At 41.3% G+C, this 25,040-nt stretch overlaps 1 protein-coding gene across 2 annotated transcripts in view; it reads left to right on the top strand.

The window, feature by feature from the left end:
* The first annotated feature begins 19,368 nt into the window (after positions 1 to 19,368).
* TES (testin LIM domain protein) overlaps positions 19,369 to 25,040 on the top strand; it is a 42,923-nt gene continuing 37,251 nt past the window's right edge. For both annotated transcript variants that reach the window (XM_006122535.5, XM_014573352.4), the window contains exon 1: positions 19,369 to 19,771. In XM_006122535.5, coding sequence (XP_006122597.3) covers positions 19,745 to 19,771 — 27 coding nt within the window. In that variant the 5' untranslated portion in view covers positions 19,369 to 19,744. The remainder of the gene's footprint in view (positions 19,772 to 25,040) is intronic.

Raw genomic sequence — 25,040 nt, 5'->3', positions numbered from 1 at the left:
CTCTGCCCCTATTCCACCCCTTTCCCCCAAATCCCTGTCCCTGCTCTGCCCCTTCCCCACCTGCATTCCACCCTTTCCCCCAAGAACTCATCCCCACCCTGCCATTTTCTCACTTCCTTTCCTGAGCGTGCCCTGCCCTCACTCTTTTCCCTTTCTCCTGGAGCTTCCTGAATGCTGCCAATCAGCTGATGGTGAGGCTCCGGCAGCACTGAGGGGGGAGGAGTTGGTAAGCAAGTAAAAGGCATGGGGGACAAGAGGGAAGATTGGGGGGAACTTGATGCTGGTGGTGCTTCACACACTAATTGGGTGCTCCAGCCCCAGAACACCCATGGAGTTGGCGCCTCTGTCACAAAGCATTTTGTCCATTCACGCCCTTTCTTAGCATCTGCTTTATTAAAATAAGAAACATAAAAAAACCACAGTTTTCAAGTCCCTCCATTTACCTCTTTATCAAGTCATTCCCGGGCCTTTCCCATCTGTAGTTTCAGCCCCATCCCTCCAATCTCCAAGCTTTCTTTGATGAAGCCTGCTTATTCACAGCAGCCTCTATGTTTCACTCTGCTCTCCTTGAGAACTCACACTGTGCAGCTTCTTACTTCTCTTTAGGGGCATAGAGAAATCCCTTAGTAACAAAGATTGGTGGCCCCTGTATAGTGAAGTGTACATGTAGCAACCTAACTAGTAACAGAAGGGCTACGTCTAGCCTACATCCCTTTTTCGTAAAAGGGATGTAAATTAGACGTATCGCTATTGCTAATGAAGCGGGGATTTAAATCTCCCCCGCTTCATTAGGATAAAAATGGCTGCCACTTTTTTTCCGCACGGAGCTTTGTCGGAAAAAAGCGCCAGTCTAGACGCTGATCTTGTGGAAAATAAAGCCTTTTCCGAAAGATCCCTTATCCCTCTATGAAATAAGGGATAAGGGATCTTTCAGAAAAGGCTTTATTTTCCGCAAGACCAGCATCTAGACTGGCGCTTTTTTACAACAAAGCTCCGTGCGGAAAAAAAGCGGCAGCCATTTTTATGCTAGTGAAGCGGGGGAGATTTAAATCCCCGCTTCATTAGCAATTGCGATACGTCTAATTTACATCCCTTTTATGAAAAAGGGATGTAGTCTAGACGTAGCCAGTATTTTTATCATGAGATCACTGTAAATGAGAGCATCTCCCATCAAAGTCAATATGAATTAGAGATACATTTACACCTCAGCTGAATTTGGTTCTGTACCTGTAACATGGAGAAGGTAATCTTATTGTGACATTCTTGTTTCTTTCCCCGTTCTGATTTTTCTAATTTTTTTGCATTTATAATTTTAATCTTAAATTGATATGTACAGTCTACTTTGTGCAAAGAGTGGTGCAAGAAAGAACTCCCAAATTCCAGAGAACCATGGAGATTGTGTTTCTTACTTCCCTAAGCATCTGGGTCACAATCTGATATGTATACATGTATATTCTAATTAAAACTCAATTTATCATGGATTTTTTTAAATATAAATGGTATTTTATGTAAAGAATCAGCGGGGCTGTGTGACATGAAAGACAGAAGTCAAGGAAATATAGTTTTAAAAATGTCAGACATCACGGGCATTATTTTGCATCCACCACAGCTTTTATTTTTTCCAAATACTTTTACTGCAAGTAACAAACTTTGCAAAATGAATAGTCCTGTGACTAACAGTGGAGTAAACAAGTCTCAACAAATGTGTTACCATAATGGAGATACATTTTGGCTCTCCAAGTTAATAGATTTTTTTTCTGGATAAGGGGTGGGGCTTTAAGACATCATGGAGGATTTAATCTCTTAAAGATAGTTGTTAATAAGATTCTTTTCTCCAATAGCTCCTCAAGCAGTCCGAGACTTAAATTTGAAGCATTTGAGGTCCTCATTAAAGTCTCTTCCTCTATTTATTATTCACCCTCCTCCCATCCACTCACATATATGTAGAAAATGCAAAAGACAAAAAAAAAAGCAAAAAAAACCAAACAAAAATCCACCAACCATAGCTGTTTTGTAAAAATCACTGGTTCCAAAACTTATAGCAAGCATACCAGAAGTCCAGCCTTAGTTATAACATGTAAGTTGCAAATATAATCAGCTTAGACTATTACTGACTTTACAAATTTAAATCAGATTTGCACCAGGATTAAATACAAAGTCTCTAAACGTACGTCTACACATCAGTGTTATTTCGAATAATGTCAGTTATTCTGAAATAACATAGTGTGCGTCTACACAGCAAGCCATTATTTCAAAATATTGTTGAGCTGGAAGACTTCTTACTCCAACTCATGGTAACTCTCATTTCACACGAAGTAAGAGAAGTCGAAGAAAGAGTGTTCTTCCTTCAACTTCCTGCTGTGTCAAAAATGCCAAAAGCCGAATTAAGCTATTTCAACTTAAGCTACACAATTGACATAGCTGAAGTTGCATAGCTTAATTTGACTTTAGCCCTGCTGTTTAGACATACCCTAATATATTATTAAGTTTTTCTAAATGATGTGAAAATCTCTAAAGTAAACAGAATAATCAGGGTGTTTCAAAAGCAAGAATGTTTTAATGTAGATGTCATATTTAAGACCCTGGTATTAATATCATTTGTGTCAAAATAACAAACTAATAATGCCACCTAAAGAGGCTTTTAATTAGAGTGACAACACTGTGATTTGTGAAAAATGTTTAATAATATGCAATGAATGATTGCGAACTTGCATTGAGATTTACTAAGAGCTTTGCTTATATTTGATGTTTGATAATCTTGTTTTGAAAACAGTGTTTAAACTGCAACTTGATTTTTTTTTTAAATACAGTTTTTCCAAATGCAGAGCATCTTCTTTAAATGGAGTAATGAACAAACTTAAGTAATTTAGGAAGGAAATAAATCAAGTTGTCATTCAAGCTATAATAATTTGACCTAGCCAAGAATCTGATCCAAAACTTGTGGATATTAATGGGAAATTTTCTGTTAATCTAAATAGGTTTTGCATCAATTACCAAATGAATTCTTGTTAAAATGTTATCCTCTCAAAAGAGGAGAATAGACCACACCAACAGAATTAAATAAACAACTGATCAGCTGTTTCTAATATTGTCATTTTCAAATATGGAGATTCATTACTCCCATATAACCTATGAGGCATTATATTTACCCTGTTTGCCACATTATCTAAGCATCTTAGTCACCTCTTAGTCTGTAATGCATTTATCCCCATGACTCCTGTGAAGCATTCCAATTCCTTTTGAAAATTCTTACCATATGTGACTTTCGCCAAGGCCCCATAAAAAGCCTAAAATGCAGTAGATATATTCCACATACATTGATCAGTTACCTCTGGATGTGGTTCACTGTAAAATGGATTGGTTATATTGTTGAGGACATGGTTGGTAAGAGCTGTAACATGGTAAGAGCTCTTTAGTGCAGAGGGTTTGTGGATTTTGTCCTTGGTATTTCTTGTTAGTTAATTTCTTTCCCTCATAGCTTTTGTAATATTTATGACATGAAGATGTGTATTGTCATCTCTAACACCAATACTGGCCTGTGTATAAGTGTCACTGAAAGCTAAAGAAAGTGTCATGAGTGTCACTGAAACCTAGTTTCTAGAGTATTCCAAAAGCTAATAAAGCATGCCCAAACAATTTCAAATTAAAACCAGAGGTTTCAGTGTGCTGGTGTGTGCCAGTGAGGCACACCAGTAAGAACCAACTGCCAATCCGGTCCACACATAGCCAACGTTTTGCTCCCCCCTGCTGGCAGCCCTGAAGTAGGGACAGGTAATGCTGCTATGGCAGTGCTTTGCTACAAAGGGCAGCAAAGTTAAAGTTTAAAGGACCCTACTGCTGGGTCACTGACAGCTAGGAGAACAAAGGGACAGCTGGGCCCAGGGCTCTTGGCTGCTGCGGTAACAGGTGTGACCCCGAGCTCTTCAAATTACCGCCAGCGCACAGGGGCTCCAGGCTTCCACATCTGCAGTCCCAGGGTCCCAGCTGCCAGTCATGAAGGACTGGCTGGGGGGGAGGGAGTGGAGGGATCTGCTTGAGGCCCCACCCCTTCTATCCACGGCCTTGTCCTTTCTGGCTATGCCTACACTACAGAGGTTTTTTTGGAAAAACTTCACTTACATCCACACTGCAATTGCATTCTTTCAAAAAAAAATCGAAAGAACAAAGGGGTTTCTCTGACATTGGTAAACCTCTTTCTGCAAGGAAGAAGCCTTTTGTGAAAGAGCTCTTTTGGAAAAAGGCGTGTGTGGACGGGGGAGTTCTTTGAAAAGAAGAGGAAAGAGGAAAAAGCACAGGTGCCCTCCTGGCCACTCCGCCCATAGTAATCACAGCTTACATGTGAGATGGCATCCATTCAGTGTGGAGGACACTGTTGAAAAAGCAGATCACTTTTTCGATGTGCTTTGGAAGTGTGGACTCTATCTTCCGGAAAAGCTTCTTCCTAAAGAAGCCTGCATTCTATATGTAGTCTCTGAGGACTCAGAGCTGCCCACCCACTTGCTAAAAATGCTGGACCCAATGCAGGGTGCACCAGTAAACCACTGTGTCTACGTTCACCCGATTAAAATTTCTATTGGGAGGAGTAGATGCTACATTGTATGTACAAAAGCTTACTCATGGAGAAGAATTACATTAGGAGCTCATGTACATTCAAGTCTACACACTAAGTACAAACTATGGACATGCAATCTATCCCTACTGGTGCACAAAGTGATCTGATCAGCAAATTTCACTTGAAAATATAGAAACTTTGCTAGTTAGAAATGGGTCCTATGCAAACATAACATGTTAATATATTGCATAGGGCTGATATTTGTCATTTTTGCCACATGCTACAGCTTAATCATAGCAGTGGGATAGAACACTAGTCCAGTCCTCTGCACTCATAGGAGGACTAAGTGATCCTTCCTGACTGGTATTTGTCAAACCTGCTCTTAAAAAGTTCCAATGACGGAGATTCCACAACTTCCTTAAGCAACTTATTCCAGTGCTTACCCACCCTGCAAGTTAAGAAGATTTCTGTAATGTCCAACATAAACTGCCCTTGCTGCAATTTAAGTCCACTGCTTCTTGCCCTATCCCCAGAGCAGTGGTTCTCAACATGGGTACATGTACCCTTGGGAGGTGCACAAAGGTCATCCAGGAGTATATCAACTCATCTAAATATTTGTCTAGTTTTACAAAAAGCTACATAAAAAGTTCTAGCAAAGTCAGTATAAACTAAAATTTCATACAATGGCTTGTTTATACCTCTCTATATACTAGACGGTGAAGTGTAAGTACAATATTTATATTCCAATTGATTTATTTTATAATCATAAGGTAAAATGAGAATGTAAGCAATTTTCAGTAACAGTGTGCTGTAACACTCCTGTATTTTTATGTCCCATTTTGTAAGAAAGTAGTTTTTAAGTGAGATGGAACTTGTGAGATGCGCAAGACAAATCAGACTCCTGGAAGGTATATAGTAGTCTGGAAAGGTTGAAAGCCATTGCCTCAGAGGTTATTCTTCTTCCTCCTTGTAACAACTTTGTATGTACTTAGAAACTGTTATCATGTCACTTCTCAGACTTCTTTTCTCCAAACTGAACAAACCCAGTTTGTTTGACATGTTTTCTAGATATTTAATCAATTTTGCTGCTCTTCTCTGGCCTTTCTTCAATTTGTCCACATTTCTCCTGAAATTTGTCACCCAGAGCTGGACACGGTACTTCAGTTGGAGCCTAATCAGTGAGAAGTAAAATGGAAAAATTATTTATCGTGCCTTGCTTACAACATACCTGATAATACATCAGAGAATGGTGTTTGCACTTTCCCCCCCAGTGATCATTTTGTAGGAGTACAACTGATTGCTCCTTCCTAAGGACAGTATTTATCATTTGTCCTCCTTGAATTTTATCTTGCTTACTCCTATTTCTCCAGTTTGTCCAGTTAATTTTGAATTTTAATCCTATCCTCTAAAGTAGAGTTTCCCAAAGTGTGGTCCGTGGCCCAGTACCGGTCCTTAGAAAAAAAATAGTGGTCCTCAGAAAAATTTTTGCACACGATTCTTGGGAGAGAGTCTGCTCCCAGGTGATGGGGTTAGATTCAGTGGGCGCTAGGACCCAGGGAGAAGGCTAGGCGCCGTGCATACAGACGCCAAATGCCTGACACCGGACACAGCCTGGGGAGCTGGCACCAGCCAATAAAGTGACCGGGATTGGGGCCGTGGGGTGGAACAACCTGCCAGATAGGTAGGGTCAGCAACACACGCCGGGGCAGGGTGCATCCTGTGGTTTCACCCACGAATGCAGGTGCGACTGGGGGAGAAGACACGGGGCTACTCACCCAACCTCCAGGGTCCATACAAGCTGAGTCACCTAGCAGGCCTGAGAGGGACCTTCTAACCTTACCAGTCCCAAACATGGATGAAGTAGATACCTCGGGGTTGGGGCTGATATGAAATACCCCCTTACTCTTCTCTCTTGCAGACTAAACAAGCCCAAATCCCTCCGCTTCTCCTCATAAGTCATATGCTCCAACCCCTAATCATTTTTGTTACCCTCCACTGGACTTTCTGTAATGGAGATCCCAGAATTGGACACAATACTCTAGGTGTGGCTTCACCAGTGCCACATCTGGAGTACTGCAACCACTTTCAAATTATATATGATGTGGGAGTGTGTAGTGTGGGTACATTAAGCTCCAACAAATTGCTCTTTTTGGAGATTTGTGACATGCCTATGAAGATTTATATATGGAGTGATTTATGTTGGAAAGCAATGGTCAGTTGAGATGGCATGCAATTTCAAGCTATCTGCATTCCTGCTTGCCTACAGCACAGGAGTCATCTCTTTCCATACTGAAACTGTTACTCATCTCTCACCTTCTTTCAAAATTGCATGCATTGTTACTCAGATTATCTTATCCCATTTCTGCATGTTAGTCTTCCGAAGAAAAGTGGCAGTGTGAGTTACATGATTGCTTTAACGTGAGACAATGGTCTAGTATATTGCTCTAAATCAGGGGAAGTCAATTATTTTTTGTCAAAGATATTTCTTGGTCAAAGATATAGTCAAGGTCCAGCTTCCAGAGAAAATAAAATGGATTTGGGGGTCCTTTTAAAAGCCTCTAGTCATCTGGATTTGAATCTAAAATGAAATTTTACAATTTAAAATAATACAATGAACGAATAGGTCTCCTGCATACTTGCGGTATGAGAATAAGAGTAAAAAACTGTTACACAATGTTCCTGATTCACTACAACATTACTCCGTTTTAGAGGGGTGTAAAGTTATTCTGGTTAATGGAAAGGCAAGATAGTCCAGTAGTTGGGGAACTAGACTAAGACTCAGGAGACCAAGTTCAGCTCTCTAGTTAGTGGTTCCCAAACTTTTTGGCATCACCCCCCTTTTTTGATATTTGAGAAACGCTCATACTTCCCCTCCTCCCCCCAAATAGCAGCAAAACTTACTGAAAAAAAAAGGAACTGACCTCTTCTTAAAATACATATAAAAAACTTTCATATAATGTATGCTGTGCATGTGTGCAGGGAGGGTACATAAAATGACCAAATTGGTGGTATACTCCACTTGCCTATCAAAATAAAATAATGCTGCCTGTACTACACAGAAGAATAATGAGTTAATTCTCTTAAAAATCATCCATTTACAGGCTCTTGGCCATATATCTGTCTTTACCAGTGAGTAGTCACATTTTTCATGGGTGCAACAAGGCAAAATTAGATAGAAAATATGTCCAAATAGGGTAGATGACAGTGTAAAACAATTTTCAGTGGATTATAGTTTGATATTATAGAACTAGGTCTGACATTTATGTTGTATTGTGTACTTTAATTTTGGCTCAACACAGGTTTTACACCTAGAGCATTTATCATTTAAAATAAATAAATGACAAATCACTCACAGATATATACATTCCCAGGCTAGAAAGAACCACTGTGATCATGTAGTCTGTCCTGAACTGGTCTGTACAATACAGACCATAGAATTTTCCCAAAATAATTCCTAGAGCATAGAATCATAGGGTTAGAAGACACCTCAGTAGGTTATCAAGTATAACTCCCTGCTATAAACAGGACCAACCCCAACTAAATCAACCCAGCCAGGGCTTTGTCAAGCCAGGACTTAGAAATCTCAAGAGATGGAGATTCCATCACCTCCCTAGATAACCCATTCCAGTGCTTCACCACCCTCCTAGTGAAATAGTTTTTCCTAATCTCCTATCTACACAGCCCCCACTGAAAAAAATCCAATCTTCATTTTTAATTCTCGGTGATGGAGAATACTCCATACAGCCTCTCCCCAACCACCACCTTCCAGTTTCCCCTCCTCATCAGTTCTTCATCCCACTTCCCCATTTTGGTCTTCATTATCACCATCCATGACCCAGGCTTCCAGAGCGCCAGGCTTGGGTTTTTAACCTCGGCATTCCAGTCTTCTCCTTGCATGCTTCTTGGTTGCCAGCAAGGGTGTACTGATCATAGGAGATACAAGTCTTCCTGCTCTTAGTTCTAGCCACAGTGGCTGGGAACAGCAATTGCAAGGAAAGGTCTTGCTCATTGACACAGCTGGAGCATGCTCAAAACAGAAATTTAGGAGGATTTAGCTGTATCAAGTCGAGTCCTCTGAGCATGTACTCATGAGCAAAACAAAATATTTTTTCTCTAATCTCATTCTGAGAATAGCTGAATTGTTTGCTGAAAAAAAGTTTTAAAAAGAGCATGAGGCAGACTCCGAGCATTCCATCCCAAAGGGATAAAATATGGTGAAGTTGGTAAGCAATTTGAAAGCAAGGTCTTATAATAGAAAGCGTTTGGCAACTTTAACTATTAACACTATAATTTAGATGATTAATAGTAAAATAGAGGGAAGGAGGAAAGAGACAATGCGATTGGCCTGTCCTTGGAAACATTGCTTCAGCTAAATATCTCCTTAAGTTATTGCTTTTTGTATCTTTATCAGATATTCTGGGGTACATCTATACTGCAGAGTTTTTTCCGGGAAAAGCAGACGTGTTTTTTCGGCATTCTTGTAAACCTCATTCTATGAGGAAAAAAAGGGATGTTCCAAAAGAGGATTTCTTTCCAACATTTGGCCCAGTGTAGATGGGCCAAATGTTGGAAAAGCCTCTTTCAGAAGAAAAGCAGAAAAAGAAACACAACTTGCAGTTGGCAATTTGCTTATCTTTTTCCGACTTTGTAGTCTAGACACAGCCTTGGTGACAGATAAAGAATTGATGCTACAAAAATATATTAAAAATATGTTGGTTGTGGAGCAGATGAAAAATGAATGAGATGGGTGAGCTAGGATCTGTGATTTCTTTAGAGAAAAACAAGAGAATTTAGATGCAATTAATAGAGCAGCACATGGACAAGGAAGACAGAGAAAATATGTGGAAGGATATATAAAGCAAAGTATAAGCAAAAACCGTGAAAAGCCCTTATTTTGACTTTTTGCAAATCCTTTTCAGTCAGCATTATAGAGGTATATGGGCACCTAAACCTCAAATTTATATGACTATATCTCAGTTTTGGCTCCACTATGATCCACAAAACTCATGCCATACCCCATAGGTGCCTACGTTCACTTGATGCCTACATTTTCAGGGTAAAGTTACCGTCAACACTTAAGCATTTGCCTCTTGAGTATTGGCAGAACAAATCATGGGAGGATGGGCATTTGGCTTCCTTGCTCATGTGTGGGGACAGGACAGTAGATAGCTTTAAAACTGTGATGTCCAACCAGTTCTGAAACAGTAGCCACTATAGCCCTGGTCTACATTAGGACTTTATTTCAAAATAACCCCTCCTCCAGGTTGAATTTATAAACAGAGAGTCCACACTACCAAGCCCATTATTTTGAAATAATGGGCTGTGAAATTTTAAATCTGTACTCCTGCTTTTCATCAGGAGTAATGCTAATTCCGAAATAGTTATTTTGAAATAATTACTCCCCAGGGTAATTTGAACTAATTACTCCCCGGGGTTTCCTGGGGCTGTAAGCCTGAGGTAGTGCATCCACAATAATGGAGCCTGTCTTGGACTAATTTCAAGGCTTCCCTGTAGTGTGGACATGCTAGTACGAATTTGTTAAATTGGGAGTTAAGTTGTACGTACTAATTTCAAAATAGTTTCTCAGTGTAGACATGGCCAGAGTGGCTACAACTGAAGTGAACTAGCCATACTCATTTAGCTAAATAGCCACATTGTTCAAGCCAACTCACCACACTAGCATGTTGGACACCACGGCTCCAAGTACACCTACCAGACCAGGTCCCGTGTAAAGTCTGGCTGGAGGAGGAGGAGGAGATCTTACAACTTTTAGCCCAGTAGAATGTGGGAGATCCAGGTTCAATTTATTCCTCTCTGCCAGCGGATGAGAACCAATTTGAATAAGAGTCTTTCACATCTTAAGAGACTGCTCTAACCACTGAGCAGTGATTTGGGGGCTCTTCTCTCCTTTCCCTCCAACCCTTTTGTTTGTGAAGCGAAGCAGGCACCTAACTCATTCCCTCAAGGAGTGGCATAGGTGCGTCCAGGAAGCAGGTTCCTAAATTGCCAAACAGAGATAGGCACCTTCCTGCATACAGCCTAAATGTAGATGCCTATCTCTGCTTAGTGATCTAGGAATCTGCTTCCTGGATGCACCTATGCCTCTCTCTGAGCCAGGGCTTAGCAAACACCCCTCTTGTTGTTATATCCCATTAGCTAGTTTAGACAGCTCTCCAAGTTAGCTTGTGGGGATTGCATTCATTGTATCAGGAGACCCGGAATCTAACTTGGCTTTGTGTTCTGCAGTGATATTCCTGTGATTTTCTAGTCATCTCATAGCTAAGTATCGTAGTCTTCGGCATTGCAAATGCCTAAGTCTGGATCTTACCCCCTGTGCTCAACTTTATGCTTGTCAATACTCTGTTCGAAGTCAATGGAATTACTCAAATGTGTTAAGTTAGGCACACACATAAGTCTTTGCAGGATCAAGGCCTAACTAAAGACAAGGCACAAGAAGTGAACATAAAACATGATGATGGGTTTAGGCTCAGAGTAATGACAACTTGTGAAAAGTTTCCATGTTAGAAGAAAGATACCAAGCCTGTTTTTAATCTTTTGTGAATTATTTTTTGTTGATTAAGTAATCAATTTGCTCTGGGGTGTTTTTCTGTTTTTGAAACAATGTTCACCTTTTTGTAGTAGTCACCAATCTAGCTGCCTATCCCTCCTGGATCACTCAATATTTGGATAGCCTTTTTTTATAATTCATAGCAGATCTAGAGATCTCTCCAGCAAAAGGTTTAAGAACAAAGGACTGTCTAAGAAACCTTTAAAAACAGCTACAATTGTAATTCCAGTTTTACACTGCAATTGAGATCCAAATCTGGCAAAAAGTGTTTTATAGGTGGGTCACAGAGCCCACAGGAAGTCCCAGTGAACAGGTCCTGCATATGCAGGATTCTGTCCATGCAGAACAATCTGCAGGATTAGGGCCTACATTTGTACTTAAAAGAGGATACTTGTAGCTACTTTAGGGTAACTATATCTTGCTTTTCTGTCATGCAAATCTGAAGAAAGATTTGAGTGTGACAGTAAAGTACTGAAGTCACAGATTGAATGATATAAAATGAGGGAAACTGTTTAGACTTTACCCTAGATAACTAATTTTATTTGTAGACGTAGGAAGGGAACTATTCATCATTTTGATCCAAGCTTTTTCTATGAACATTCTATGATTTTACAACTGCTCTATGATTTATTGGGAAGATCAAGGGGCTACTTTTCAGTTGGAAACTTCTTTTTCTAGTCTACTGTTAGTCTTTCTAGGCATGAAATAGAGAGAGGGATTGACTTTGAACTCTTCAGTATTTCAAGTACAGTAGTAGCTTGACAATGCATGACCCAGACAGCATTAATGATCCACTTCAAGAAAATACTCTAATTGTGGAGCCAAGCCTGAGTTTTTCTTAGGGCTAAAAAAGGAAAACAGTATTTAGGATTGTTGATGCATAGACGCTGTTTCCTAAGACCAGCTAGCAGGGTCTACTAGGATGTGGCTGGCAAAGCTCAGAATAGTCTGTAATACTGAATGGACAGAATATATGTCAATTATTGTCTTAGCATTTGTAGCCAGAAAGCATGAGCTCATGCGATGTGATAACTTTTCTTAAACAGTATTAGAGATCTCCCAATCCGGATAGAGGTTACCATATAAGAATGTATGGAATAAGGATAACTTTTTTTCTGCTTAGCTGGTCATTATATTATCCTCTCAGGAAAAAAAAATCTCTAAATTATGACTAGTGAAAAAATAAGGGAGATATGATGAGTGCTGGAGTCACCTTGCATAGAAGGGAATCCAAATGTAAGGACTTTTGATTTGATATCACTGTTTTTTTTTTATATTGGGTAGTTTTTCAGTGACCTTTGGTCCAGACTATAACAAGGAAAAATGCTATGCTACGGACTTGATTAAAAATCAGTCAGTTTCTGATAGCCAGCTTCATTTTATTTCATGTTCTTTGTTCTTAGCACAAAAGATGCAGAAAATAAGTGTTCTAAATCAAGACAAGATAAGAAAAGATAAATACATGGAAATAAGTTAAGCAAAAATACAACAAAAAGCCTTGATAAACTTACCCTGCTGTCTCCTGGTTATTTTCTAACATTTTATGTGAAGCAAATAGCCCTTCTATGCACTGTCAAAAACCAAATGAAATATTATGGAAACTGTTATTGTGCAATGGGCTTTTCACAGAGCCAAAGAGTATCTCAGCCCTTATTTGGTCCTTTTCTGACATTTTTTGGCTAACTTTGTTTAAACTATAGATTGTTTTAATATATTCAATCATGTTCCAGTAGAAGAGCACTTCAGAATATACACAATTGCTGATTTTGCTACCTGGATTAAGAGCGAGAGCAAAAATAAGTGGACTAAAGAACCAGCTACATTGTTCCTAGTAATTTGTCTCTCCTCAAGCCGTTACATCAGTTGTTACATTTAAATAGATCCCAAAAGACAAATATCATCCCTTTTTAGAGCTGAATTGTTTTCTAAAAACTAAATTAGTGTATTAAAGTACATTGAGACAAAACAGACATCTGTATTTATGCTACACTTTATTGTACTTAAGAAAAAATTTTAAAAGCACAACGCTGTCATTTGCTATAACATATGAAGCTTTGAATAAACAAGCACAACCAGATGAATTCATCTGCGAGTTAAAGTGACACAGCCACTTTAAATGTTTAAATTAAAAAACTGTTTATTAAATATCAGTTTCACTATACGTGAATTTTAAACTTTATGAAAAGCCATTATGACATCATCCTGTTAGTTCAGTATTGGATTTATAAATGCATCTGTCTCATCTACCTACCTATCTAATGCATCTGTACTGTTACTTATAATGCGCTCATAGGTTGCTATCTAGTCCTGCCCTGCTTAACAAACACACACTACCATCAGTCTCATTTTGGAAAGTGATGCAGATGCAGGTTATGTCATTATCACAGCTGCCAACTGGTGCCTCCAGTGCCTTTTGTCTCATTTCTCATCATGACATGACCTGAAGAACCACCACAGGTCTAGTTGTATCTATAGACAGGGGCAGATGACGGTTTTGCGGGGCCCCGGGCAGCATACTTCCGCGAGGCCCCCCCCCCCTTTGCCACAGCGCATGCGCAGTGACGCCATGCGCATGCGCAGCGGCACCACAGCGCATGCGCAGGGCTTTCTGAAGCGCGGGGCCCAGGGAGGCCGTCCCGTTCGCCCTGCCGTATATCCACCCCTGGCTATAGATAAGAGTCCTGCATGGATATAAAATTTGTATCCACAACTGTATCTGCAAAAATGACCCATAGATATCCGCATACACATCTACAGATGAGGATACCCACAGATATAAAGTGAATATCCACAGATTTGCAGGGTTCTAAATAAAATGTTTTTATCTGAATCTATATCTGCAAAAATGATCTGCAGATATCCTCATTCATATCCATGGATGCGGCTACCTGCGGATAAAAAGCAGATATCCATGGATTTGCAGGGCTCTATCTATAGATCCCTTAAAAGGAGCAACTAGCACAATTAGCAATGTGCTTTGCCTCCTGCTACTAGAGTTGCAGAATTGAAGTCCCTTGGAATTTTATCATTACTTCAGTGGGAAGGCAGTACAGGCAGTCCCCGGGTTACATGGATCCGACTTACATCGGATCCCTACTTACAAACAGGGTGAGGCAACCCCGCACTAGCTGCTTCCCCCCAGCAGACCAGGGAGACGCGAAGCTAGCGCTGCCCCCCTCCCCCCCCCCCCCCCCCCCCGCAGCAGACCAGGGAGATGCGGAGCAGCTTTTCTCAGCAGACACCTCAGCTTGAGAATAAAGGACTGAGAGAAGTGAGGTGTGGGAGAATAAAACTGAGCTCTGGAGAAATGTTTGGCTAGAGTTTCCCCTACAATATATACACGTTCCGACTTACATACAAATTCAACTTAAGAACAAACCTACAGTCCCTATCTTGTATGTAACGACCTAGTGTTTGGACTGCCTGTACTGAGCCTTTAACAGCTGCTGTGATGTGGCCCCAATTCAAAGGATTCAATATTAATCTTCCTTTCCCTGTAATAATGTCTTAGCAAACAATGGCACTTAAAATTTAAAAAAACCTACACATTAGAAATAAGACCTGTTTGGCCTTGGCAGGAGAAAACAACACATTGCATCTGACAATTCTTTAAGAACAGTTTGTGTGTGTGAGAATATGAGCTGCTTAAACCAGTGAAATAAAAAAATAATCTGCCTTGGGGCTGTTTAACTGAATATATCTATTTCTCCACTCAAGATTATAGGAAAATAATGAAAGGAGAAAATGTATGTGGGACTTACTTGTTTGAGCACTTTAGGATAAAATGCAAAGATCTGATTCTTTAAATATTTATATCTATACTAACATTGTGATTTGTATGAGATCTTCCAGAAATTCTGTCCTAAAGTTAAGCCTGGGCATAAGTATTTGCAAGTCTGGACCACAATTTACATTTTCAAAAATGCACACCAACTGCTAAAAAGAATACTAATATTTTGAATCACACTGCTTTTTGGCAGCAAGTTAATTACAGTACACAAAAATCACAGATACACAAAGAAGCACTACAAAGCACCATGACTCCAAGTTCTCTCAAATTGTACTGGTGTTAATCTGGAGGTAAATTCATTAGTTTGATCCATTAACTTCGATACATTTGCTTCAGATTTGCACTGGTATAAGTGAGAATAGAATTAGGCAGTATGACATACAGTGCACTTTCTTTCCAGAGGTTCTACTGCAATAGGGATTGGACGACCTAGTGTTTGGGAAAGTTGGGTCTGATGTTTAAAATAGGCAGATAAAAATAAATTTAAATTAACTTTAAAGAGTGCAAGATGAAACTCTTAGGCTAATTTTCAACACTTCCTCTTATAAGCTGAAATTTTAATTTCTTAAAAAAATCAATCAGATTCCCTCCACCCACTGTGTAAACAAGAACAATTGACACACCTTCCCCTGCTTTACATCCACTTTCATTACAAATTTCTTGAGTCCAGAGCATAACTATGACTATGACACATATACTTGTTTTACTTTACACAATCAGGAAAGGTGGAATATGTTGCTTCACACCTAAATAAACAGAACAGCTGCTTCACTGCTAAGAGCCTTTTCTAAAATCCATTTAGTTCAAGGGAAAAATTCTCAGAGCTAGATTCTCAGAAGAACTTAGGTGCTTAACTGTCACTTTGGGCATCTAAGGGTGCGTCTACTACACAACATCCTAAACTCGAAATAAAATATGCAACTTGAGCTACGCAAATTGCATATCTTATATCAAATCTATTTCAAAATATGTTATTTTGAAATTTGGCACCTCTACACAGCCCCAAATTTCAAAATAACACACTTTTTTGAGACATTCCTTATCTTTCATTGCAACAAGGTTTACTGAAATCATGAAATAGTATGCGTTATTTCGAAAAATATTTTGAGATAACATGCAGCTTGTGTAGACCTGGGGTAGCTATTTCGGGATACTGAAATAGCCATGCAGTGTAGACATAACCTTGATCCCAGAATCCAGCCCCAATGAGATACACAAAACCCCACTTAGCTGTCCAAAACCTTGTAGGTTCCTATACATGCTCAGTGCCTAACTTTCTGGAGTAAAAGTTTCCTAAAAGCTTATCTTTCTGCCTGTGCACATGCCTCTGCCAGACATCTGGATGCCTCAGCCAGTCCTAGAATCAGGCCTATCAAGAGAAAATTGGGTCCTAGTACATCATATTTGCTGGAGCCTCACCAATTCCCATTTCATCCCATTACAGATTTTGGGGGAGATCCTGAGCTCAGAGATCCAACACAATTGTTCTCCCCTTTTTTCCCTCCCATCATCCCTTCCTTTGAATGATGCACAAACTGGAGACAAATGGGTGTTCTTCAGCCTAACTCATCTACAGGGCACAATCCAAAAAGCATGCCCAGAACTCATCAACCAGACTCAGCCTCTGCGGACAACCTTACACAAACAGGTGGAAGAGGATAGTTTCTCTCACAGCTTTTAGCCCAGCAGTTAGGGAACTCACCCAGTATGTGGGAAACCCCCAGTTTTAGCTCCCTCTCTGCTTGAGGGGAAAAAGGGATTTGAACAGGGATCTGTGACCTCTCAAGTGGAATGTCCTTGATATTGGACTATTCTGATCAACTGAAGCTGGTGGATACATAATTTTAAAAAGTCATTGTACCAGGCTCCTTGGACCCTGGATCTCCCAGCGAGTGCTCAAACCACCAGGCTACAAAGGCATTTTCATGCTTGCTTTTTCTTCTTTCATTAATTATCCATTAATGGAGAGGGCTGGCAGCTGACAACGCAAAGAAGGTGGAATGTCCCTCTAGCCCAGACTTAGGCACCAAGTGTGTAATTTATGACTTACCTCTCTCCCTGGAAACTCCCATATGCTTCCAAGTGATTGTATAAACCCAGGTGACAGATGCAGGCTTTGTGAATTTGGCTGATTTTCTAAGCACAAATCTATGTAGGCACCTAAATCCCCCACTCTGAGCCACAAAATTTCCACCAAACCCTGTAGGCACCAAAATTCACAAAGGCTGTGTCTACACTGGGCCACTTATTCCGGAAAATCAGCCGCTTTTCCGGAATAAGCTGCGAGCTGTCTACACTGGCCCTTGAATTTCCGGAAAAGCAACGACGCTCTACTGTACAAAATCAGCCGCTATTCCGGAAAAACTATTCTGCTCCCGCTCAGGCATAAGTCCTTATTCTGGAACACTGTTCCAGAAAAGGGCCAGTGTAGACAGCCCAGTAGTCTTTTCCGGAAAAAAGCCCCAATCGCGAAAATGGCGATCGGGGCTCTTTTCTGGAAAAGCGCGTCTACATTGGCCACAGACGCTTTTCCAGAAAAAGGGCTTTTCCGGAAAAGCAGCCTGCCAATGTAGACGCTCCTTTTCCGGAAAAACTGAAAATGGAATAGTATTCCATTGTAAGCAGTTCCGGAAATTCATGCCAGTGTAGACACAGCCTTAGTGCCTAAGTTTTCAATGTAAAAATTATCTAGGCACGACGTTGCTTCTGGGCATGCTCACTGCTATCTCATTCTAGACATCCGGTCTCCTATCTCCTGCCCTAGCCACATATTAATTCATGAACCAGAGAACATAAGCATTTGACCACCTAATTTGCCCATGGACTTCATGTGGCAAGCATGATCAGAGGGTACCTACTGGCACCAGGCCCCATTTAAAAGCCACCCAAAGGAAATGGAATCCATCCTATACCTATTAGTGCAATGATTAGAATAGTCACCTGGGATGTGGGAGACTGTGATGATTCTCAGGATACCTAGGACAAGTACCAGGTTTACAAGGGCACCAACAGTGCCAGGGTGAAGGGGCCAGACTCCAAACACACTCAGCCTCTTCCCCTGAGGCCTCACCCACTGCTCACTCCTCTCCCCCAACCCTTCTTGTTACTCTCCTTCTTCCCCTCCCCACCACTATGCAAGTGATGGGCAGGGCCTCAGGGGGAAGAGGTTGAACAGGGGCAGGACCTTCAGGTGGAAGTGGGTGGAACAGGGGACTCCCAGATGAGTGCTCCAGCAACTGGGATAAAAGTTGTAAGGTGGGCACCACTTACAACTTTATATGGTTTTATTAAGTACCAGCAGGTGAAGGGATGCATAACACTTTCCCACAAGAAACCATGCAGGAATCTAAGTATGGAGACAGGTCCTGAATGTGGATCACTACCAAAGCTAGGCACTTCCCTAGCTGCCTAGAGGGATTTAGGTACCTATTTCGGAGAAAGGTGCATGGTTTGATAGATCAGCACCACCCATTTCTCAGTGTAGGCTTGCTATTTTTTATAGATCATATTTTAAGGCATCTTTCTCTATTCTATAGAAAGTCTAGATATCTAATTCTGCTTTGTAGATCACAGGACTATTCTTCTCTACAAATTAGGCAAATGTTGTAATGCCTAAATCTCTTTGTGGATTCCACCATCCCCCCCAAATACTTTCGTAAATCCTACTGTTAACTGAATTTTTAAAAGTACCTGTGTGTGGGTGCTGAATGCTAATGGAGTTTTAGTATGAACCTACATACTATGAAAAATCTGGCTTTAAATCCCTCCCTGCCCAACTCCTCCGTTTGCTAATTGACAGAGGCCTCTCGACCCTACAAGAATATAAATGATAACATATAATACAATAAACAAACCAGAATAGTGCAAAAAGTGATGTCCCAGCCAAGTAGCCTGCAATTGGCCAGATGTCCCAAAGCGAAGGGTACAAAGCCAAAATCCCGACATAGTTTTCTTTAAACATAGTTTGTGTCAGCTTGACATTCGGTTGAGCTGCTTTGTCATCCTCAGACCACAGTGATTTATCAGCGAAATTCTTTAGAGCTTGGCAAGATGCCCAAAGGCAGCAGAGCTCAAGGCAGAGGAAACATATTTATCAACCGACAAGTCAAACAAAAGGGGGGAGGAGGAAGGGGAGGACAGAGGCAAGTTTCTGGCCGGGAAGTTACTGAACACGTGGGGCCAGAGTTTGAGAGGCAGGCCCTGATCCGGTCTCCTGCCAATACATCACTAGATTTCAGGCCATTTCCCCTCCTTTGGGGAGGAACGCAACTGAATCTAGGCGGATATGCCCACAGCTGGAGAGTTGTGCCAGCAAATACCTTCTCCATGACCTTATCAGCTGACTCATCCGTCTGTGAATGGGTCAAAAGCCCCACTCACACGGGCCCCTCTCTGTCCCCAACGCCTCGCAGTTCTTCCCACACCGCTACTGGGCGCTGAGCAGGCTGCCACGTGCGGCGGCGGCGGCGGCGGCTGCACAGCGCTGAACCTGAGCACCGGCGCGCCCACCTCGGGACCCTTCGCAAGCCCCGGGCTGCTCAGCGTGCAAGCCACCCGGAGCCCGGTGTACGACTCTGATTGGCTCGAGCCGCTAAGCCGCGATTGGCTGGGGAGCTGCCTTTGTTCCCTTTCGGCACCCGCCGCGGCGGTGAGAGCAGCCGCCAGTGCCGCAGGGCAGCGGAAGTTTGGCGTGTCAGAGCGCCTCGGTCTGCGGGGGCAACCCGGGGTGAGGCTCGCGCAGCCCAGGCGCCTCCGGCTCTAACCACGCCCGCGCGCCGCTGGGCAGCGTCTCCCTCGCTCGCCCGCCTGCCCGGCCTTGGTGCGGAGCGAGACAATGGACTTGGAGAGCAAAGTGAAAAAGGTGAGCGCGAGCGTGCCCCGGGTTACCTGCCCCGCGCGCTGCGGGCGTGGGCAACGCCCCAGCTCCCCGCTGCTGCTCATTGTTCCCTCCCGGTCTAGCCGCAGGCTCCGCTAGCCTGTCCACAGATCCACGGGGGATAGCGAAGCGCATTCCACAGGAGTGTGCCCCTCCTGGCTCACTCATAGCTAACCGGTGTGTGTTGGGGGGAGGGGGAGTGGGGAGACCCAAACGCACACGTTAAACTCTGAGGTCGGCCAGGATCTGCTTGAATTGCATTCACTTGTCCCGCAAGTTGCTGGTGTCTTCTCAAGGGACAGCGCTTGAGTGCCAGTGGTTCGGGATAACTGGGGCTCTGCATCGGACATCTGGCTGAATATGAGGTGAAGCTCTCCCAGCCTGCGTGATGTCTGCCCGGTTCCTGGTTCTCGCTCAAGTTTGCTAGCTTTGCTGCTAGCTTTCAGACTCATAAATGGAAGTGGGGGGCGGGGTAGTGTGCAAGTGGCGGCTGGGGGAAAGTTGGGAACTTGCCTTTTTTTAAAGTAGAAGATTATAGGAAGGATTGTGTAATATGACCAGAATAAACTTGTACAATATAAGGTATGAGAGGCACTGAATGACTAACTTAGTGACCTTCCTGCCCTGCCCCAGCCGAAGAAGAGTTCTCTCCACTTTCAGTTTAAGTACAGAAAACTTCTCTCAAGGTAGATGTCACTGCAGTCTGGTGATCTTACAGCCCTTACTTTTTTTTTTCATCTGATGGAGGGGACAAATAAAAGTTAGTGCCATATAAGAAAAAGGGAAGACTGAAAAAATAAAACAGATTGTGATATACCCAACATGCTAACCTGTGTTTGGGTATATAACAAATATAAAGGCCATATTATTAAATCTTAAATACTATTAAATCTGTAGCTAATTTGTTAAGTGCAGTACAGGGATATTCCAAAAACCAGTTGACTGATTTTTGGGCAGAAGTACATGGATTTCATGTCCTGTCCAATGATGACCTTGTTTTATTGGCATGAAAAAAACTGTCCGTCTGCTAGGATATCAAATTTTTCTTTGGGATATTATTATTATTATTATTATTTGATTTGAAAAGAAGTAAGAGGAGCTGATGGAGAGTCAAAGTTCTTGTTTAATTTAGATTTCTTCAGCAATGAATTTTGGATAGGTGGCTAGAATATAATCTTTGCAAGATTCTGTAAAAGGTATGTTTTTTTAAGGACTCAGTATTGGGTTCTGAGTGGTCTCAAATTATTCATAGTTGAAAACTATAGTTATTAAACTATTTCATTTGTCTGGTGACAGACATTACAAATGCAGAAGAAACCTTGCATGCCTGTTAATTTGAATATAGAAGTGTCTTAAAAGATTATATTAAAACTTGGCTTGAGGCGCAAAGGTTGTCTGCAAATGTGAATATTTTCAGTTTTGTAGTAAGTATTTGTCTAGGTAGAGAGATTCATAAGTTACTTTATTGCTCTTTTATCCAAACTTGCAGACATAAAAATCTCCTTTGTTTAGAAATAAGTGGAAGAGACATCTTAAAATCTGACAGAAATGTTGCTGTATGACCGTATTAAAATCCAGTAAGGGTAAACATTACATCTTTGTGTGTGTGGTGTGTATACATACATAGATTAAAAATAAAATATTTTAAAGTAACTGCGTGGTCTTTCAATTTGTTCACCAGAAACTTACCAAAATGATGAAGCTGTCATGGGAGACTGAGTCAACTCATTTGTTGACTCCTGCTCAAACATAATCAACCTGCCTAACACTTCTCAGCCTGCACACATCATTATTTAGGCCCTGACCATGCAGTTGATGGTGGGTGTGTGCAGCCACACACATCCATTGAACTTTTTTTTTTAATGAGGCTGTGTAATAGCAGTTACATATGGGCAGGGATGTGCCTTCACAATCCCTTATGAATGGAACTTTAATTAGTGGGGGGGAAAAAACCCTATCTGAGTGCAGTTATGAAATGGACTCTCTAAGCCCCTGTAGAATATTTAGATGCTTGACAACCTCAGGGTCCCCACCCTTTCTGAAAAATTACTTGTGTATAAGATGAAGAGTCGGAGAAGAGTAAATCTAAAATGTCACACCTGTGTTTTCATAGGTTAGCATATCAGTTATGAAAACAGATAGGTGTCGTCAGGTTCTACTTTTGCTTAATAGTTTGCTCTTAGTTTGAGCAAAACTGTCATGGATGAATACCTGCTTTAAATCATGCAATAGTTAATAGAAATGGTGAAAGATAATATTCTGATATGCAAGGGTTTTCTGTTCTGTATTGTTTTTAGCCAGCTTTCACTTTTCTCTCTTAGGGTGTGTCTAGACTACATGGCTCCATCAAGGGAGCCACGTAGATTAGACAGATCGGCAAAGGGAAATGAAGCCGCGATTTAAATAATCGCAGCTTCATTTAAATTTACATGGCTGCCGCGCTGAGCCGACAAACAGCTGATCAGCTGTTTGTCGGCTCAGCGCACTAGTCTGGATGCTCCGTGCCGACCTGAAAGCCTTTTATTGACATCCCTGTTATGCCTTGTAGGATGAGGTTTACCGGGGATGTCGATAAAGGCTTTCATTTCGACAGACTAGCGTCCAGACTAGCGTGCTGAGCTGACAAACAGCTGATTAACTGTTTGTCGGCTCAGCGCGGCAGCCATGTAAATTTAAATGAAGCCGCGATTATTTAAATCGCAGCTTCATTTCCCTTTGCCAAACAAACAAATCTACATGGCTCTGTCGACGGAGCCATGTTGTCTAGACATACCCTTAGACTCCAAAGCTATTCTTTCTCCAAAGACTTTTCTGTTGATATCAGATATACAAACTTTCAAGAAGACACAATAAAAAGAGCTGAATAGCTGCATTTCTATAAATTAACCTGACAGTCAGGAATAGGGAAGACTTCCCCAGAGGTCCCAACTATATACATTAAAATGAAACTCTCAATAATTATTTTTATCCTGTCTCCTCAATTTTTTAAAAAACAAGTAAAGACTACCTTTATATTACTCAAAGGGACAGAAATTGGCCTGTTAACTGCTCATCAACAGAATGAACAGACAGCTTCATTGTGTGATCCTATGTTCAACAGTCAATCATCAACCCTCATTGTACAACTGAGTTTCTTTCTTTAATGCGTACGGTGAAATAAAATGTTGCTTAAAATTGTTTTATACTGCCATGAATTTACAAAATGGCCACAGTTCTGAATGTCTACATTACACAACAAATGAATCCTAGCTGTCTCCTTTCTTCCTAATGCCTTCTCTATGCTTTATTGAAAACCATTTTCTTTTCTCCCATTTCTCTCCAACCCTCATTTTACTTCACCAGCTGTTTTTCTCTTAACACAATCAAAACAAACATCAAAACCACTGAATTTTTCAGAGAAACTCAGATACAACCAGTGAATTTTGCCACTCCAGAGCTGATAAGGTAATTGGGTAATCACCATATCTAAACCTAAGAACCTATTTTTTAAGGAAGAAATTTGGCTTGGTATTTGGTCAGAAGCCTGCCATTTAGTAATGGATGTGGTTGTGGATATATCTGGTGCCCTAAATCTGTAATGTGGTTGTTTCGCAATAGCAGTTCATTGAACTGAAAGGCTTATGTTCTAAAAATGAAACAAGGAACAGTGAATTGAGTAGAATGTGCCACAAACTCCAAGATCCAATGTTGACAGAAATTAGAAATTAAAAAATCTTTGACAATTCAATATTTTTCCTGTAGTACATTGAGGCTATGTCTACACTCGTGGCTTCTTGCACAAGTAATATGCAAATGAGGCTAAGCGTGGAATATCGCTGAGCCTCATTTGCATACCTAATGAGCCACCATTTTTTTTCAGAAGAGGCTCTTGCGCAAGAAGGAGCATCTACACTGCCCCTTCTTGTGCAAGAAAAACCCTGTTGCACAATGCAGTTACACCTATTACTTTTCAGGAAGAATGGCGTTGCGCAAGAGGGTTAGAAGTGTCTGAAGTGTCTCCACCCTCTGTTTTTCAGAAACTGAGAATGGGCAACAAGGGTTAGATGACTTGATGATAACCTGTTAATTTAAGTCCTTCTAATGGCATTGGCTACTGTCAGAAGACTAGATAGACCATTCTTCTGACACAATCTGTTATGAAATCTTTAATTGCTTTTAATTTAGACTTAAATAATATCACAGTAAATGCATATGGAATTGCCAAATTGGTTCAAGTGTGACTTCTTGTTTTTTAAACTGATTCAAATACAAGTATTTTAGGAATTTGCTCTGATGTAATGGGATCCATTTTAAAAATAGATTTGGTTACACTGGCACAGCCTTTCTAAGGGTATGTCTGTGCTGGACAATTAACAATGGCTTTTATTCAGGTTTAACCCTTGGCACTACCCATTGAGGTTTGCTGGTTCTGTAAATTCAAGATAGCGGGCTGAGCAGGGAGCATCGGAAAGAATCTGAGGTTCACTTAAAGTTGGGCTGGTACCTGTTAACTTTGCAAAGAGGATACTGGCAAAAATCATTCAGGGTCCACTTCCAACAGTTTCTTCTCCCTACTTCTTTCGCAAAAGGACAGACAATTGTTTTCACAATTGACTAGGCAAGTTCGTAGAGCATCTCAGAATAAAGTACTGTAGGATATGTCCTGGCTACATACAGGCAAATACAGAAACAGTGAGGACACAGTGATGCAGTCTTTCAAGAGGGAAGATCCTACCCAGGCTAGATTATTCCAAATGCTCAGATTCGGGTGCTGATTACTTTGGGTTAGCGGTGCACTATACACCTAGCCTAATAAACATAAGCTCAGAGTCTCTATTTCCGCTCCAGATCAAGAGCCTTGAGATGGAGGATACAAAGTATCAGGAAACTGTGGTTTTGGGCCACACCCTTCTCCTTTTCAAGCTGTGCAGTAATACAGTATTAAACACCTCTCTGAGGAGCACTGCAGCGAAGACAGTGGGAACTTGGAATTCAGGATCAGGCTCTGCTGTTTTCATATAAATCTTTGTTTACGCTTCTGAGTTTAAAGCACAGCCACATTTGCATATTAATACAACAGCATGGTCATGACCTTCCAGCACTCTGGGAAAACCACCTCCACAAAGGGAGTAGCTAGCAGCGGTGGGAGTATGGCTCTGTGGGGTAGTACTATCAACACTGATGCTTTACAGTGCTGTTACTTGCTGTGCTCAAGGGGGTATTTTTCATACTCTTGAGCAAGAAAGTTACAGCACAGTAACTTGCCAGTGCAGAC

This window comes from Pelodiscus sinensis, chromosome 1 (assembly GCF_052426305.1).
Source record: "Pelodiscus sinensis isolate ZL-2025 chromosome 1, ASM5242630v1, whole genome shotgun sequence".
Classification (NCBI taxonomy): domain Eukaryota; kingdom Metazoa; phylum Chordata; order Testudines; family Trionychidae; genus Pelodiscus; species Pelodiscus sinensis.
Note: the sequence above shows the minus strand (reverse complement) of the source record. Positions and strands in the feature narration are given on the sequence as shown.